Source organism: Colobus angolensis, unplaced genomic scaffold (genome assembly GCF_000951035.1).
Source record: "Colobus angolensis palliatus isolate OR3802 unplaced genomic scaffold, Cang.pa_1.0 Scaffold23, whole genome shotgun sequence".
Lineage (NCBI taxonomy): Eukaryota > Metazoa > Chordata > Mammalia > Primates > Cercopithecidae > Colobus > Colobus angolensis.
In genome coordinates, this window is record NW_012115488.1 from 9,723,786 (window position 1) to 9,743,220 (window position 19,435).

At 38.5% G+C, this 19,435-nt stretch overlaps 1 protein-coding gene across 1 annotated transcript in view; it reads left to right on the forward strand.

Annotated features, from left to right (window-relative positions):
* The window catches only part of ADGRV1 (adhesion G protein-coupled receptor V1), a 605,676-nt gene that overhangs the window by 497,141 nt on the left and 89,100 nt on the right, over positions 1-19,435 (forward strand). Inside the window, exon 86 of the mRNA XM_011944259.1 lies at positions 15,947-16,104. Coding sequence (XP_011799649.1) covers positions 15,947-16,104 — 158 coding nt within the window. The remainder of the gene's footprint in view (positions 1-15,946; positions 16,105-19,435) is intronic.

Genomic DNA, 19,435 nt, shown 5'->3' on the forward strand with positions numbered 1-19,435 from the left:
ATGGTGTATATGTGCCACATTTTCTTAATCCAGTCTGTCACAGATGGACATTTGGGTTGATTCCAAGTCTTTGCTATTGTGAATAGTGCTTAAAGCCAGTTTTAGACTATTTGGACTTTTCTTATACATGCATGAGTACGCTCAGAAATTCAAATTACTCTGCTGTTCCTATTTTATTTCGCTACCCTGAAATCCTGTTGTTGAAACTACAAAACTTAAAAATAACAGGAACATCCTGTTGACAAAAATAAATTCCTTATGATAAAATATTTTTCAACTGAAGCCAATTTTTTTTTTTTGGATGGGGAAAGGGCCTTGGTGGGAGAGGGGATTGTGAGTGGCAGAATGCTGATTTGGGTTCATTGCTCTTTCCTCCTAGCTTTGCTCTCTCTCCCTCTAAGGGAATGAGTTGTATTATTTTACATGAATTTTTGTGTTATGCAAAAATGTTGATGTGTGGTGTCTTTGAAAACTGTTTTATGGAAGGAATATGTGTGTCTGTGCTGCCCAGGTAATACTAGTGAGTATTATACTTAGGAATGAGCATGTTTAGTGTGATGTTCACTAACACTTGATTTATTCAATAGTTCCCTAACCCCTGGGAATGCATATGCAAAGAATAAAACGTTTGAGACATTTGCTTGACAAGGGATTTAGATTATTAGCAGAATCTGATCCCTGAAAACATTTTAGGTTATTTTTCCATGGAGTCTGACTTATGCTGCGGAACCTCATGACAGCACTGACCAGGAGTTTAAACAGTCAGATGCCGGGCAAGCCTCAGAAGTCCTTGCACTTGGTTTCTTCACCCATGATGCTGGAGGGAGAGTGGCAAGACCTCACCTATCCCTTCTAGTGCTAAGAGTCTATGAAGGAACTTATTTCTTAAAGAAGGAAGTGCTGTTATCTTTCTAGTGGGCAGCTCAGAATGACAGGGATATTAATAGTGGCCTGCATTCCAACAGTCAACACTGAGATCCTCCAGCAGTCACCCCATCTAGAATGCAGGCTTTGAAAGGCTAGAAACCCTCCCTCTTGCATAAAATCATTAGGTAATTGACCTTTTTTTTTTCTTTTTTGGCACTTTTTGCCCTCTTTTTGGAAGCTTTGTGGGAGTGGAACAGGAGTATGGAAGATAAGAAACCCTAAGTTTAAATCCCTAGAAAAGCCCCTGCACCAACAGCTCAATTTACTGCTGCTAACACCACTGGCCAGACTGGTTTGTCAGCCATTGGTGGTATGATGGTGTCATGTTGGGCTTCCTTGAGTAGTACGTGCCTCTTTTTGAATGACCCATAATTACCTTGACTTTTCAAATTGGACCAAGTTTCGACACTGATTTTGTAGAAACACACATGAGTCATGAGGAAAAGCAGCCAAGGGAAAGTTTTCCTCCTTCCCCTCATGTGGATGTGCTGTGGACACAGGCAGATAATCATAATTGCATGACTTAGTCACCTTAAACACCTGCTGATTGGTAAGGAACTCGGGAGAGAAAGAGCTGGTTTCACCTACCTCTTCCACAGTCTGCCCTGATCACCCCAACTGAGAGGTTGTTTTCTTTCACTAAACTCATACTGCTCAGCACTTTTCTCTGACACATAAAGAAATGTGATGAATGTTCACACTTTCCTCTCTACTATTTGATATCTTCTCTTTTTTAATGCAAATTAAATCTTGTATATTGTATACATAAGAGGATTTGGGCTTAGCAATAGATGACAGTGATCCTAGTTATCTTTTATTGAGTACCTACAGCATGCCAGCCTCTGATCCAAGATCTTTACATGTATTCAATCATTTGGTTCTCACGGTACTCTTGTAAGGTAGATGCCATTGTTTTCCCCATTTTATTTTTTGGAAAACTGAGGTGTGGAGAAGCTACATACTGAGTATGTGGAGAAGTTACATAGTTGCAAAGTCAATAAGAGGTGTACCTGGGATCGTTCCAAATATCTGGCCTCAGAGCCTTCATTATTACCAGTATTTTTTGTGAGCAGAATTATTCTAACCCATCAGTAAAAGGCTTCTCCTAACTCTGTCCTTCCCCCTACATTATACCCTCAACAGCAAGATCATTTTCTTTTGAGAAGCTTCTTTACGAAAGTCATAAAGGAGCTCTCTTGACATCTGTCTATCTAGCTTAGGGCAGTTCAAATTGGGACTTTTAAAATGTTGCCTCTACATATGTATGATCTAATTCTTACCACTTCAAAGCTTCTGGGAAAGCTTCAGGGAAAGTGAAATGTGTCATTTCCCCCTCAATATTGGGAATTCCCCATAAAGTGGATAAAATTTTAGCGTGTATTTCCTTTACTTTTAGTTTTACTTTCCTCTTCTGAAATTAATTCATGACCTCTATCTCAAGTTTACTCCAGATTTTTTGGCTCATATTTCTTTTTAACATCATTGAATATCCCTTGCATATTGGCCTTTTACATTTCTCAAGTTTCCAGTTTTAACTGTAACATTGCAGGACACATAAAGATGATAAATAAATACTAATTAATAGTAACACCATGGACTAACTAGCAACAATCCAATATGAGCATATTTAGGGTTTAGATATCTTAGTACATTTTTATGTACTAACCTGTTACACAGCAAACACCAACATCCTTACATATATATTCAAAAAAAAGATTAGGATACCAGGATTGAAATGGGCTCTGCAACAGAGCTGAGTATTGGATTTGAGACATAACTAATCTACAACTTAAGATAATAACCTTAAAATGATGGACATATAACCTCATCTACTCACACTGTCGCTGTTTACTTGTTGTTTGTTTGTTTGTTGCTGGGGGGTGGGACGGTAGTTTTGGTTCTTTTGCTTGTTTGTTTGGTTGGTTTTTTGAGACACTCTGACGCCCAGGCTGGAGTGCGGTGGCATGATCATGGCTCACTGCAGCATGTCTCCCAGGCTCCAGCCATCCTCCTGCCTTAGCCTCCCAAGACGTTGGAACTACAGGCATACTCCACCATGCCTGGCAGTTTTATATATGTATATGTGTGTGTGTGTGTGTGTGTGTGTGTATATATATATATATATATATTTTTTTTTTTTTTTTTAATAAGGATGAGGTTTTATCATGTTGCCAAGGCTGGTTTCAAACTCCTAGCCTCAAGCAATCCCTCAACCTCAGCCTGCTGAAGTGCTGAGGTTACAAGCATGAGCCACCACACCTGGTGACTGTTTTCTTAATAATTGAAAATTATCTTATTATTTCCAGAATTTTATGATTAAAATTTTAATAATAGTGCAAAGAAATGTGTAGTGTATTTTATTTTTTTATTTTTTATTTTATTTTATTTTATTATTATTGTACTTTAAGTTCTAGGGTACATGTGCATAATGTGCAGGTTTGTTACATATGTATATTTGTGCCATGTTGGTGTGCTGCACCCATCAACTCGTCAGCACCCATCAACTCGTCATTTACATCAGGTATACCTTCCAGTGCAATCCCTCCTCCCTCCCTGCTCCCCATGATAGGCCCCGGTGTGTGATGTTCCCCTTCCCGAGTCCAAGTGATCTCATTGTTCAGTTCCCACCTATGAGTGAGAACATGCGATGTTTGGTTTTCTGTTCTTGTGACAGTTTGCTAAGAATGATGGTTTCCAGCTACATCCATGTCCCTACAAAGGACACAAACTCATCCTTTTTTATGGCTGCATAGTATTCCATGGTGTATATGTGCCACATTTTCTTAATCCAGTCTGTCACTGATGGACATTTGGGTTGATTCCAAGTCTTTGCTATTGTGAATAGTGCCACAATAAACATACGTGTGTGTGTGTCTTTATAGTAGCATGATTTATAATCCTTTGGGTATATACCCAGTAATGGGATAGCTGGGTCATATGGTACATCTAGTTCTAGATCCTTGAGGAATCGCCGTACTGTTTTCCATAATGGTTAAACTACTTTGTAGTGTATTTTAAACAGAGTATGACTAACTTTAACCGATGATTTCTTAATGATTTTAAGTTATCATTTAGGATCACCAGTTATTGCAATGTGCTGCAAATGTTAATGTGACTAAAGATGGCACATATGGGCATGACTGAATGTTCACCCCTGCATGGAATGCTCTAGAAGTTTTTTCTTGGAGTATTTGTAACTATCACATAAAGCCACATATGGGGCTAATTTCCAGGTCAATGTAATGTGGCTACTGTTCTGTAAAATGTGGTGAATAATTAAAAGTTGAATTATCCTTCTACAAAATGATGTTTGCCCTTTTGAGGAATCAAACCATTACTGTGAGGATTTTTTTTCCAGTGAGACATCTGCATCATCAATAGTGGCCAAGAGTGACACTCCTTGGGCATAGACCCATCCAAAATGCAGGCTCTGAAAGGCCAGAAACTCTCCCTTTTCTAGAAAATCATTAGGTAACTGGCCTTTTCTTTCCAGGTACCTTTTGCCGTCTTTTTGGAGCAAGAGGTAATAACAGGACACCTTGAATACTCTAGGACAATGACATTTTCCAGTACCAAACAATTTTGTTTTACTACAATGACCACAGAGAGAACATAGAACATTCATACATACAAAAAATAACAAGTCAGCCTGCCCTTATTCTGATGAAATGCTGATGGGGCTTGATTCACTGGAACCTACCTGGAATGAAGTTGGCAAGCAGTGTCCAGTGGATTTATTTCAGCAGTTTTATCGAGTTACTTAGGGAACAGGCTGCTCAGACTTCAGTTTCTTGGGAAAAGAAAAAAAAAAAGAAGTATATTGACTTTTGGACTGTTTTTCATCAACTATCTTTAACCTACTAATACTTGGAGTCCATTATTTGCCCTTGGAATTATATGTAAATATATTTAACTCCTTAATGAACCAGGGATGTGGGCAATTCTTCCTTATTCACCAAGAGCTAATTATTTACAATATAAGGTGGTATTTTAATGTAGGCAGTATATCTGACTACTTCAAAATCTTAGTTTAATATTAAGTGAAATCAAATATCTGCTCCTTTCAAATTAGATGAAATTAATATTGCTGTAATAGGTCTGTTTTTTCTTCCTTATCTTTTCAAGCAATATAAGCATACGAGTACATTTTAACTACTTAAAAATGAGCCCAATTCTTGTTCCTTGGTCCTTTGGCATTTTTTTGAGGCATTTGTCAATATGTAGAGTTAGCAGCTCTCACCGTGGTGTGGAGTGTGCTCTAAAACAGGTAGACATGGTAGTGATCCTATGCATCTTCAAGAGCAATGTTGTTGAAAGAGCAGTTGTGTGTTCACTCCCTTTTTCTCTCTATCACTTGCTCACTAGCTATGTTTTAACTGTGATCATTGTAGTTGCATGTAAATCCACAAAACTTATTTCAAGTTGAAGGGAGGTGGGGATATAGAAGTATACCACAGGCGTTCACGTGAATATTCAATAGCGGGAAATGAGGTACAGTTGGACCTCAGGAGACCTAGAACTAGCATGCCAGAAACCAGAGCCACATTCTTCTTCTTTTAGGGACCACAGAGTCTCTCACTTCTGTGTTGTTACTTGCATCAGAACCCTCTTCTTCTCTCCCCTTTTCTCTTGCTTCCTCTTCCCCTTTCTCTGTTAATTTCTTCTGAAGATTTGTGTATTTGCTCCAATATGGCCATTTGCCCTGACATCAGCTCTAGTGCCCACCAGTAATGTGCAACTCTCCTTGTCAGATTCTCAAGGGCAAAAGACAGATTGGCTCAGCTCAGCTTTTAGAGCAGAGTCACCAAATTATAAGTCAGGGGCAAGCAAGAATGGTTGTCTCTGAGGCAGGTGTTCATCTCAGAGCTAGTCATCTGTGGCTGGGGGAGTGGGGGTGGAGGATGTAGCACAGGGATCCCCCTTTCCAGAAACTTTGAGCAGCATAGGTCACTGTGGAACATGTCTGTTGCACTCACACAGAAACCTTATTCCTTCAACAGCTGTTTAGATGCAGCAGAACTGAATATTAACATCCTACTACATCCACTGCACCCCGGCACTTTCCTTCCCATCTCGTTTGGCCGGTCTGCAGATCTGCTGTATCCTCTGTCACTTTAATGCTAGCTCTCCTTTTCTGCAACATTCAGATTGCTTCTGAACATTGCATCTGAAGAGCCCAGGCTTCTAAATATCACAGATCTCTGCTTTTCTATCCCTTTTGCTTTCAGCTCTTTTTCTTTCTCGCTGGTTCTTCAGGCTGTTGTGACCACCCTGTGCTGTGAAATCTCTGATTCCTTTTGGAGTTCCATAGCCCCTTGGCTCCCTACCAAAGAGATGTAAAGATTAGCTAGTTAATTAGGTTAAGCTACTTTATGTCTAAAGAGTGTGCTAGAAGAGTGTTTCTCAAACTTTTTTTTTTTTTTTTTTTGAGACAGAGTTTCACTCTCTTACCCAGGCTGGAGTGCAGTGGCACTATCTTGGCTCACTGCAACCTCCACCTCCTGGGCTCAAGCAATCCTCCCACTTCACCCTCCAAGAAACTGGGACCACAGGCATGATGCCACCGCACCCAGCTAATTTTTGTATTTTGTAGAGATGGGGTTTCTCCATGTTGCTCAGGCTGGTTTTGAACTCCTGAGCTCAAACAATCTGCCCACCTCAGCCTCCCAAAGTGCTGAGATTACAGGCATGAGCCACTGCACCAACTGTTTTTCTCAAACTTTAAACCGTTTTCCTGTTTGCTCCAAGAGTGCCCAGCAGCGGCGCTTGTGGCTACAGCATTTACCCCAAGATAACTTTGCCACAAAATATCTCGCTTTTATTATTTTCATGTCTGTCTAGTATATGGATTTTAGAAACAAAAGACATAATTCTATTTATAGCATTCTATTTTTAGTAGTGGTATTTTCATTTACAATATATAGTAATTCCCTGTCGTTTAAGTTGTCAAATCCTAGAAAATGTAGCATTCCTACGCATGATGTTAACATCATTTTGGAACTTGTTGGTGGAAGATTCATTTGATGAGTCAGATTTTTCCAAAATAGAAGATTCTGATGATTCAGACGATTCTGATGTTAGTTCTGTTTAGAAATAACTGCAAGAACAGTTTTCATGTTTTCTTTTCACATTGAAAATCAGTCAAATTTGCTTCAGCCTCAAAGAACATGTTTATGTAAAATTAAATGAGGCCGGCAGTGAAGTGCACTTTTTTTCTAAACAGGATTAATACACATAGGAAACACCTGGGGAACTTGTGAAACTGCAGATGAGATTCAGGAGCTCCATGGGGGAGCTGACGGTGGTGATGCTGATGGAAGAACAACACAACTTCCAGTAGAAGACTAGATTCAGAAGTGTTGTGCATTGTTGTAAATTTATTCTCCCTGACAGGAGGGACCATGCCTTAGGCATCTTTATATGCCCTTCCATGCCCAGCACTGTAGCTGGTATGTGATTGATATTTAAATGTTGATTGGATTATGATTGAGCTGAGAACACTTGAAATACAGGATTTTCTATGCCATATTTTTAAGTGAGAGGTTTTCAAAGACTGCTAAGAGCCAGTTAAATCAATAAGCATTTCTTAAGGATCTGATTGTGCAAAGCTCTGGGAGAAATATAAAGAAAATGTTATAGTCCCCGTCCTCAAAAGAACACTGGCATATTTACCACTAACTTGAATATGTCTATACTGGAATTGTGGAAATAATTTTCAAATTGTAGAGGTACACTGAAGGGCAGTGAGCCTGTTTATGGTCCTAGCAATTTGATGTTTTATAATTTAGGCGTTATTTTCCCCATATATACATAACAATAATGGTTTCTAGTTATGTTTCAGTGGGATAATGCATGTGAGGATTGGGTTTCATACCCTGCACACGGTAAATGATTGCTAGCAGTAGTAGTAGTGGCAGCAGTAATAATTAGTCTTAATTATCCAGCCAGTTCAGTTTAGGAAAAACTGTTTCCCTCTCTCTCTCTAAGTGCATATGCTTTCTTAATGTTCCATTTCCCTGTGTAGAGATTATCTGCAGTTTAAGCTTAATGTTATTCAAAGTATAAACTTAAACAAAAATGCATTTTAGAATTTAGTTGATTCCCCTGGATATGAAAACAACTGCTATATGCTCTACAACAGAAAGAAAGAGGAATGTTTTCCTACCTTACAATTGTTTAAACCCAAACTGTATTTCTCCTTTTCTCTGATGTTTTCATAAATTTATTCCTTTTTAAAAAATAATGCACTTAAAATATTTCTCTAAGTCTCTCCAGCCATTTTGGATTGACCAGGAAATACATACATACACACACAATGCATGCATGCATAAATTTGCAGGTGAATAAAAATGTATGTCAAATAAGAGCATTATCTTTGGAAAGAACGTAAATTGAGTATACAAGGAAAGGAATATTGAAATCATAAATAGTGTCTTAGACTTTACAAAGGATAAGCATCTATAGAATAACATCTGTATCTTCAACGGATAAAATCAATAAGCAGATATACTGTACTCTCTATACAAATTAGAAACCAGTTGGTGATAAATGGTGAACAATTCTTGATTGCTAGACCATCCCATGTACTCCCCAGATAAAGTAGGTCATCACTATAAATTTCCATGTAGAGAAGAAAAAGGTAGTTGAAGTGACAAATATGTCTTTTAATGTAGAGGCTATCATTGAAGAAATACTCAGGAGACCTCTGAGGGAGGCTGCACCTGAGCCTGGGAATCATGACTATTATCCTTGTCTTAGAAGTACTCACAAAGACGACCTTGGACACATTTATTGTCCTTTCATTACGTGAGTCCTTTTCATTACCTATGTAACCCAGATATAACCTGGCTGTCCAGCTGCCTGGATTTCTTCAGATTTTCCAGTTTGCCAGGGTCAACTTGTTCTTTAAAATATAATTTAAATAGACTCAAATCACAATCTCATGCACAGGGAGTTCCCAGCATCCATTCCAGTATTTTCAGTGGTTGTAAGTGGAGTTCATGTCTCTCCTAGACCCCTGTGCCTCTGAGTTCCTTCTTACAAAGATTTCAGACAGGAATAAAGAAATTCAAATACTCCATGCCGCCCACATGAATTTTTTTTTTAAATCAAGTTAGGTAACGCGAGTGAAAATGTTTCAGTAAGTATAAAGCATTACCGAGGAGAGATAATAATCTTACTAACTTAGAAAGTGAGTAAAAGCATTATGAATACTCCGAGGGTAGACTCAGAAGAGGAAAAACTGAAGGTGATGAAACAGCATCTACTTGTTTCATCTGGCTAAATATAGAGAAAAAGATGAAGTCCTGACAAGACTTTGAAGTGAATTAGTAATTGTCTGTAGGTTCTAACAAGAAAATCTATCCATGAAAGTTTAAAAAGGAACAGTAATAGTTATGTGGTTGTAAGACCCCAAAAGACTATTTGACACCTAAAGTGAGAAAGATTCCTGAAGTTCTTTGAAGGTGGTTGAGCTGTAATTACAGAGAACAAATTCTCCTCACCTTTTTTAAGGAAGCAAATCTACATGGCCTTTGTCTCATTTTCTCTTCTCATATCTGCCAGATGTGTTCTTGAAGCAATGGCTGCATGTTAATCAGCTACTTCCACAGCCCTGGTGCAGGCATTGCCTTCTTCCTCCTGATTTCTTATGTTACTTTCAGTTTTTCTAATAATTCATTCCCAGCCTTATTTCAAAAGCTATTCTAACATGATATTCACAGTTTCCTATCACCCCTCATCACTTTCATGTGCTCTAATCCTCAAACTAACTACCTGAATATACTGTACCTCTAATTTGGGTGAACTGGAGGAAATTCTGGTTGGCAAGGCTACTTTTTTTTTCTTTCAAGGGTAGAATATAGTTCATTTATCTTGAACATTTTTAAGTATTTGGGAGAAATTTTATTGTACACCAATAGAAATTTTATTCAGACAATATTGTTCAGAAAATCAGAATAATGCCTATGAGCTTTAACAGAAGAGTTAAAAGATAATTTAAAACAAGAAGGTGTTAAGTATATGAGACATGATTTGGGGATGTGGAATCATAGCTGGTTCCAGCTCCTCTCCATGGACCATCAGGGAGTGGGAGCCCATTTGTTATCTGCACCATGGATTACCCTGGTATCCCTGCCTCCTTTGCAAATGTTAAGTGTTTCATAACGCTGTCTGACTCCCTGATCCCTAGGAGGTAGCACACAAGGCAGGCAGTTTTTGTTTGAAGGAGACTGGGACGGAGTCCTGGCTGGACAACAGTAAGCCAGGGGATTGGCCCTGCAGTTCTGCAATGCTCTAAGTAGAGAAGAAGGTAAGAGGAGCTGCCAACGAGAACAGGCATGCTGTGGGAGCAAGCCCTCCTCCTTAACATTCTGGGCCGACATTGACCAAGTGGAGGATGAACATGGAGTAGGTACTCTCAGGGGCCTAGTACTTCTGAGAAGTCATGACTTGTGGAGCTCTGAATAAAAGGAGAAAAGGGGATGGCTTTAGGATTGGGTAATTTTCCTGCCCCTTTTCTGAAAGGATGAGCCATCGATGTCAAGTCATCCTATAAGCAGAGAGAACTGCAAAGGAGACTTTATTTATTTATTTATTTATGTATGTATGTATTTATTTATTGAGACGGAGTCTCGTTCTTGTTGCCCAGGCTCAAGTGCAATGGCATGATCTCAGCTCACCACAACCGCTGCCTCCCGGGTTCAAGTGATTCTCTTGCCTTAGCCTTTCCAAGTAGCTGGGATTACAGGCACGCGCCACCACACCCAGCTAATTTTTAGTAGAGAAGGGGTTTTGTATTTTTAGTAGAGAAGGGGTTTCTCCGTGTTGGTCAGGCTGGTCTTAAACTCCCGACCTCAGGTGATCCGCCCACCTCGGCCTCCCAAAGTGCTGGGATTACACGCATGAGCCACTGCGCCTGGCCACAAAGGAAATTAAGATTAGCACTTAGAGAGTTCCCTTCTCTTCCTGAGTGGAGCAGTGGACATGTCTGGTTACTTCCAACCTCCCAAAGTTTCACGTTGCTTGTTTAATTTTTTAATCAAAATAATGTGTCATCAGCTGGAGGTCACCTTTCAAAGTCTGTTCTTACAGCACTCTGTACGAAATATTTATATTCCTAGAGCAACTCAATAATTGAGTCAGTAATTTTCCCTATTTTGCTATCCCAAATTGAATTGTGATGACATTTTTCAAGACACAAATAAGGCAGTGAAACCTATGTGTGATTCTTCATCAGTATCTGAATTTATATAAGCATCTTTAGGCTACTTGCTGTCAATGGAATCCATAATTCACATGAAAAAAATAAGTGACCTTTTGAAACCAATATACATAAGAATGAGTAACCAACATGGCCACTATTTTTAGTGCAGGTGTATGTTCAATATTAAGACCATTAGTGTTTGCCCATTTTATTTAATCATGTGTCCTTCATGTGGAAGAATTAGGTCTTATTGCATACAGATGAGTGTTCAGCTAATGATTCAGGCTTCATGCTATCAAAATTCTAAAAGCCAAGAAATTTATCATTTTTATATCCCTTTGCAGATACACAATATGTGTAGAAATATCTCTTGAAATATGCCTTGTTTACATGAGAAATACATTAAGCAGATTATGTTAATTAGAAATAGTATCTGAGTGGCCGGGTGCGGTGGCTCATGCCTGTAATCCCAGCACTTTGGGAGGCCAAGGCAGGTGGATCACAAGGTCAGGAGATCAAGACCATCCTGGCTAACACGGTGAAACCCCGTCTCTACTTAAAAAAAAAAAAAAAAGCTGGGCATGGTGGTGGGTGCCTGTAGTCCCAGCTACTCAGGAAATTGAGGCAGGAGAATGGTGTGAACCTGGGAGGCAGAGCTTACAGTGAGCCAATATTGCACCACTGCCCTCCAGCCTGGGTGACAGAGTGAGACTCCATCTCAAAAAACAAACAAAAAAGAAATAGTATCTTAGGCCTTTAATAATATATTTCTTTTAATATAAAATTGAGGCACTCACACACACAAGAAAATAAAATACCTAGGAATACATCTGGCCAAGGACATGAAACATCTCTACAAGGAGAACTACAAAACACTGCTGAAAGAAATAATACATGACACAAACAAATGGAAAAGCATTCCAGCTTGTGGATGAGAAGAATCAATATTGTTCAAATGGCCATAATACCCAAAGCAATCTACAGATTCAATGTTATTCCTATCAAACTACCAACATCATTTTTCACAGAATTAGAAAAAAGCTATTCTGAAATTCATATGAAACACAAAAATAACCTGAATAGCCAAAGAAATCCTAAGCAAAAAACAAAGCTAGAGGCATCATATTACCTGGCTTTAAACTACACTAAAAGTCTATAGTAACCAAAACAGCATGGTACTGATACAAAAACAGACACATAGACCAATGGAATAAGTTAGAAAACGGAAAAATAAGGCCACACACCTACAAACATCTGATCTTCTGCAAATGACAAGAACAAAGGACAGGGAAAGAACTCTCTATTCAATAAATGGTGCTGGGATAACTGGCTAGCCATATGGAAAAGATTGAAATTGGACCCCTTCCTTACACCATATACAAAAATTAACTCGAGTTGGATTGAAGACTTAACTGTATAACCTAAAACTATAAAACTCCCCAAAGAAAACCTGGGAAATATCATTCTGGACATAGGCCCTGGCACAATGTCCATGGAGATTTCATGACTATGACCCCAAAAGCAATTGCAACAAAAATAAAAATTGACAAGTATCAACAGAGTAAACAGACAACTTACAAAATGAGAGAAAATATTCACAAACCATGCATCTGACAAAGGTCTAATATCCACAATGTATGAGGAACTTATACAATTGAACAAGCAAAAAACAACTCCACTGAAATGTAGACAAAAAACATGAACAGATACTTCTCAAAAGAATTACAAGCAGCCAACAAACATATGATAAAATGCTCAACGTCATCAATCATCAGGGAAATGCAAATCAAAACCACAATGAAACACCATTTCATACCTGTCAGAATGGTCATTATTAAAAAGTCAAAAAACAAGAGATATTGGCAAAGTGGTGGAGAAAAGTGAATGCATGTACACTATTGGTGTGAATATAAATTAGTTCAGACCCTATCGAAAGCAGTTTGAAGATTTCTCAAAGAACTTAGAACGTAACTATTTGTCCCAGCAATCCCATTACTGGACATGTATCCAAATGAAAATAAATCGTTTATCAAAAAAGACACATGTACTTGTATGTTCATTATAGCGCTATTCACAATAGCAAAGACATGAAATCAATCCAGGTGCCCAGCAATGGTGGGTTAGATAAAGAAAATGTGGTACATATAAACCATAGAATACTATGTAGCCGTAACAAAAAAAAACAGGGAAATCGTGTCCTTTGCAACAGCGTGGATGGAGCTGGAGGCCATTATTCTAGGCAAATTAACACAGGAACAAAAAACCAAATACCACGTGTTTTCACTTATAAGTGGAAGCTAAGCATTGGGTACTCTTGGACATAAAGATGGCAACAACAGTCACTGGAAATTGATAGATGGGGAAGGGATGGAGTGGGGCAAGGATTACAAAACTAACTTGGATATTTCGCTCACTGCGAAATGACTTGTGACTTTTTAATAATGACCATTCTGACTGGTATGAAATGGCGTTTCATTGTGGTTTTGATTTGCATTTCCCTGACCTGTGTCATTTCACAGTGAGTGTGACTGTGATGGGGTCATTCATATCCCAAACTTTAGCATCATGAAATATACTCATGTAACAAACTTGCACATGGACTCCCAGAATCTAAAATGAAAGTTGAAATTATTTAAAAAAAATTAAAGCACCATTTTCCCAAATCAGAAGAATGAGTGTTTCCCTGGTTACTTATATTTTGGATTCCTTCTAAACAGGCTATGTGTGTTTTCCCCTGAGTTTTCTTCAAAGTCTAGTATTTATGGCTGTATTATAATCTAGGTTTATAGATATTATATTTTTGAAAAATAGAGAAAGTGGGGAAAATACTTTAAAAGAGACACTTCTTACTATTAAGGTTTCTTGTAATTAAAAGTATAGTCTTGGAGGTATATCCCTTATAAGAATACTTAAGAAGCAGTTTTAGACATTGAGAACCTGTTTGACATTCCTCCATTTTGAGATTTTCATGCAAGATTTTATGCAAAGCACAAGTGGATGTTATGTTCCATAAGTAAAAATTTCTACTTATATCTCTAAAACCATTTTGCTGATAATTTCAGTGTTACCAAAATAAATAAATAAATAATCTAAGTTTGCCTTGGACCCCGTTGTCCTATCTAAACTCTGGTAATAATAAATATAATTGTGCAGTGTAGCTTCTAAATGGAAAAATTATCTTCGTTTTCAAGAGAGAATAGATGGCTCTTGAGAAAATGTATAGTTTAGGAATAAGAAAACTGTCAGTCACTCAAAAAACAAGATTGTGGAGATGACAAGAGTGGAGCCCTGGGAATCCTCAGATTTGCCTTTAAGCAATACCTTCTCTCTTATGGTTCCCAAGGGATGCTGGGCTGGAAAAGCAAGGCAAACCCATGCTTTGTTATTAGCTCCCTAATTGTGACATGATCCCTCATCCTTTACTTCCTCTGTTAGGAAGAAAACTCCTCCCAGGAAGAAAACTCCAAATGGAGAGAGAGGGAAGGAAGGAAAGAGCAGAAAGGGAGAGAAGGGAGAGGGGGTGGAGGAGAGAGAGCAGGTGGCTTGGCCTCCTCCTATGCAGGAGCAGCAATGGCCTCTGTGACCTTTTACCCTGAGGGGCCAGAGAGGTCAAGAGAAGTCCCCCTGACATGATCAGTCATTGACAGGACACAGTGACTTTGTCATCAGCCCCATGGCCATAAATCCTGATGGCATTCTTCTTTTGAGGTTAAATAGAGGAAGGAAATAGAAAGGAACCTGGAACTCTCCCTGGGATCCACCAACTAATTTGAAACAGAAGCTGGGCATGACTAGATCAGTGATTCCCAAAGTGTGTTCCAGGTCACATTAGTCCTATAGCATGACGATATGTCTGTGTATCTGTGTGTGCATGTGTGTGTGAAAAAGGAGAAGGGTTTAATTTTCGTTGAAGTCTAGAAATGATAGGTTAAACAAAATTTACTAAATGCTTTATGTGAATTATTTCAGTTAATCTTGACAACTAACTTTTGTTGCGGATACTATTATAATCCTTATTTTATTTATTTATTTATTTTTATTTTATTATTATTTTTTTAGATGGAGTCTCACTCTGTCACCCAGGCTGGAGTGCAGTGGCATGATCTTGGATCACTGCAACCTCACCTCCGCCTCCCAGGTTCAAGCAATTCTCCTTCCTCAACCTCCCAAGTAGCTGGGACTACAGGCACCTGCCACCATGCCCAGCTAATTTTTTTGTATTTTTAGTAGAGACAGGGTTTCACCATGTTGGCCAGGCTAGTCTCAAACTCTTGAGCTCAGGGGATCTGCCAACCTCAGCCTCCCAAAGTGCTGGGATTACAGAGATGAGCCGCTGCACCCCGCCTGTAATCTTTATTTTAAAGATGAGAGTTCAGAGAAATTAAAAAATGTATCTAAAGTGATTTTTTTTTTTTTTTTTTAAAGATGTGGTGCTGGATTCAATAGCCTGATTTCAGAGCCCAGATCTCTTGACTCCATGACTTTCTGTGGCTTTTTAAAAATGAACAGATATGTACCCTTAACTTCTGTGAGATGTACATAGTGTGCATCTCTCAAATTTATTTGACCATAACCTTTTTTTGCAGCTTTCTGAACTTTACACGAGGCGAATGTTCCAGGGAACCTACTGTGTGAAGCAGTGGGCTAGATTTAGTCGGATGTTGTACTCAAACAAAACTTAAGTTTGGCAAACCCAAAATCTGATGTTGCCAGCATCCAGATACAAAGAGCTAGTATAAAGTAGTGATGTGATACATTCTGAATTTAGAAATATCTGCACTGAGACTGAGTTACCTCTTCTCATTTCTCTTCCAGGTGTTTTATTCCAAACGTCTATGCTGCTTTGTTCACTGCAGCTCTTGTTCCTTTGATGTGCCTTGTGGTGGTGTTCGTGGTGTTCATCCATGCCTACCAGGTGAAGCCACAGTGGAAAGCATATGACGATGTCTTCAGAGGAAGGACAAATGCTGCAGGTTTGAAAGGAACTATATTTGTACTTTGGAGATTGAAACGCTTTAATGGTGGGAAAATGTCACTGCTTTTTTTTTATCAAAAAGAGGGAAATTCAGCTCAGCTTTCAGCTCTGAAGCCACAAGTTAAGCTATAGCTCTCCAGTTTCTCCTGCTTCTTGGTACCTCTGATGTCTCTCTTTCTCCAGGGCTCTGTAGGTTTTATTGCTCGTTCCAATTTTGTCCTTAAGATATTGATAGCCAAGTAAATGAGTCACAGCCTTGGGAGCCACTTCCCAAGCCTTCCTTAAGTGAAACAATAATAACTTATGTTCTCCCTGTGAAATCTGTTCATTTCTCTCCGATTTTGAGACTTCTGCACAGTCGAACAAACATCCACAGTGCTCATGAGTGTGCATGCGGAGCTCTGGTTGTGCTGACAGATGTTTAAAAACATGTAATCAGACAGCTACATAAGTGGCTACACATGTCTGGTTACTTAAGAATGCAAGTCTTTCTAGTTCAAATTGGCTTTCACTGCAGCTCATATTTTCCCTTTGAATCATACCTAACAGAGGTTTTTATGATCTGATTCTTGTAATTATTGTTTTTAGATTAGAGGCCCTCAGAAATTTTCTTAGCTAGAAGCGATAGGCACACACCTGCATACAGAAAATACTCTGTAAAATGTTATGTGAGTGACTGGGATATTAGGGAGCAGCTTAAGAACTGGGAGTAGAGGATCCCTCTTGGGCCAGTGAGGAAGAGAAGTCTCCTTTTCTCTAAAGTTTTACAAGTCTGAAGTCAAATGAATGACAGTCTTAGAGGAATTCTTCACATTTTAAGTGCTTGTCAAAGTTTAAGCAAGTAGCATATATGATGTCTCTAGACTAGTGTCTAATACATTATTAGGGGCTCAGTAGCTACAGGGTGTCACTCTAATGTAATGCAGTTCTAGTTCCTGAACTTGATCAGTTAATATGCAAAAGGATTTTCCTTGTAGTATAAAGAAAAGACACTCATTTGTATTACTTTGTGGGATAGTTTGTAGGATAGCAGTATCTAGCCAGCTCTTTTCTATTCTTTCTCATTTAGCGTGCAATCCTTGTGTTGGCAGAATTTTTTTTTTTTTTTTTTTTCTAAGACAGGGTCTCACTCTGTCACCCAGCCCGGAGTGCAGTGGCACAATCTTGGCTCATGGCAGCCTCTGCCTATAAGATTCAAGCAATGCTGCTTCCTCAGCCACCTGAGTAGCTGGGACTACAGGCATGTGCCACCACGCCTGGCTAACTTTTGTATTTTCAGTAGAGATGGGGTTTCACCACAATGCCCAGACTGGTCTTGAACTCCTGAGGTCAGGCGATCCACCTGCTTCGGCTTCCCAAAGTGCTAGGATTACAGGCGTGAGCCACCATGCCCAGCCGAGGAATATTTTTTAAGGTTATGATTAATTTTGACTCCTGTAATAAAAAATACTCAATATATAAATTCTACTTTTTCACAGGACACAGAATTTATCTAGAAGCTATGCTTGTTTTTTTCAGTTTTAATACTATTTTTTTAATTACTTTTTTAAAAAATTTAACTTCTTTCTTTTTACATTTATTTTAGGTTGAGGGGTACATGTGCGTGTTTATTGTGTAGATAAATTGCATGTCACCTCATGGGGGTTTGATGTACAGATTATTTCACCACCCACGTAATAAGCATAATATCCAATAGGTAATTTTTCAGTCCTCACCCTCCTCTTTCCCTCTACCCTCAAGTAGGCCCCAGTGTCTCATATTCCCATCTTTGTGTCTATATGTACTCAATATTTACTCCCACTTATAAGTGAGAACATGTGGTATTTGGTTTTCTGTTCCTCTGTTAGTTCACTTAGGATAACAGCCTCCAGCTTCATCTGTGTTGCTGCAAAGGAGATGATCTCAGCTTTTTATGGCTGCATAGTTTTCCATGGTGTATATGTACATTTTCTTTATCCAGTCTGCCACTGATGGGTATTTAGGTTGATTTCATGTCTTTGCTATTGTGAATAGCATGAATGAATCTTTATCTAACATGAATAACATGTGTGCATGTGTCTTCATGGTAGAACAATTTCTATTCCTTTGGGTACATGCCCAATAATGGGATTGCTGGGTTGAGTAGTAATTCTGCTTTGAGTTCTTTGAGAAATAGTCAAGCTGCATTTCACAATGACTGAACTAATTTACATTCCTACCAGCAATGTATAAGCATTCCCTTTTCTCTACAGCCTTGCCAGCATCTATTATTTTTTAACTTTTTAATGATAGCCATTCTGACTGGTGTGAAGTGGTATCTCATTGTGGTTTTGATTTGCATTTCTCTAATGATTAGCAATGTTGAGCATTTTCATATGCTTGTTGGCTTCTTCATGGCACATATGTCTTCTTTTGAAAAGTGTCTGTTCATGTATTTTGCCCACTTTTTAATGGTCTTGTTTGGGTTTGCCTGTTAATTTGTTTAGGTTCCTCAAAGATTCTGAATATTAGACCATTGTGAGATGCATAGTTTGCAAAAATTTTCTCCCATTCTGTAGGTTGCCTGTTTACTCTGTTGATAGTTTCTTTTGCTGTGCAAGAGCTCTTTAGTTTAATTAGGTCCCATGTCAGAAGCTATGCTTTTAATCAACTTGGGATTCATCTTATTAAAATGTATGTTCTTTTTGGGGGAGAATGGTCATTTGTTTTTTCCTCTAAGTGACAAGATTTGTTGTTTTATATATAGTGTAAAAGTGCCAATGCTTGCATGTTTTCAATAATGCTAACATACGATAGGGGCCTAACATAGTGAGTTAATTCTTTGAATGCCTAAATCACCCCATGCACCTCTTGAATATGCTTCATTACTGATATAGTAGATGAAACAGTACCCTGATTATTGGAAAAAGATAGCCCTCAAGCATTGAATATAAGGCAAAAGTTCCAGCACAGTTGTATCTTAACAAGGGAACCCTCTCTTACAATGAAATGTGAATAGAAGCATTGCCCTATTGTTGTATTACAAATAAAAAAGTATAATATTTCTAATTCCCATGGCAATTCATTCTAATAGTCATTATACTTGGACTTTTGCTACAGTTTTCTGATTAATATCTCTGGTTCTACTCTTTTTATTCTCCATTTCATTATCTCAGATGTCTACATTTTAAAAATATAAAGTGGATTTCCTCATTCTCCAGCATTTCAGTCAAGGTTTCTCTCATTGTCCCCAAAAAAAGTCCAGTCCCTTTAGCTTACAAGAGTTTCCACAGTCCAACCCGGGACCATGTTTCCATTCCCAAATTAGTTACTATTATCCTGCATTCTGACATGCCAATCTATTTACTTTT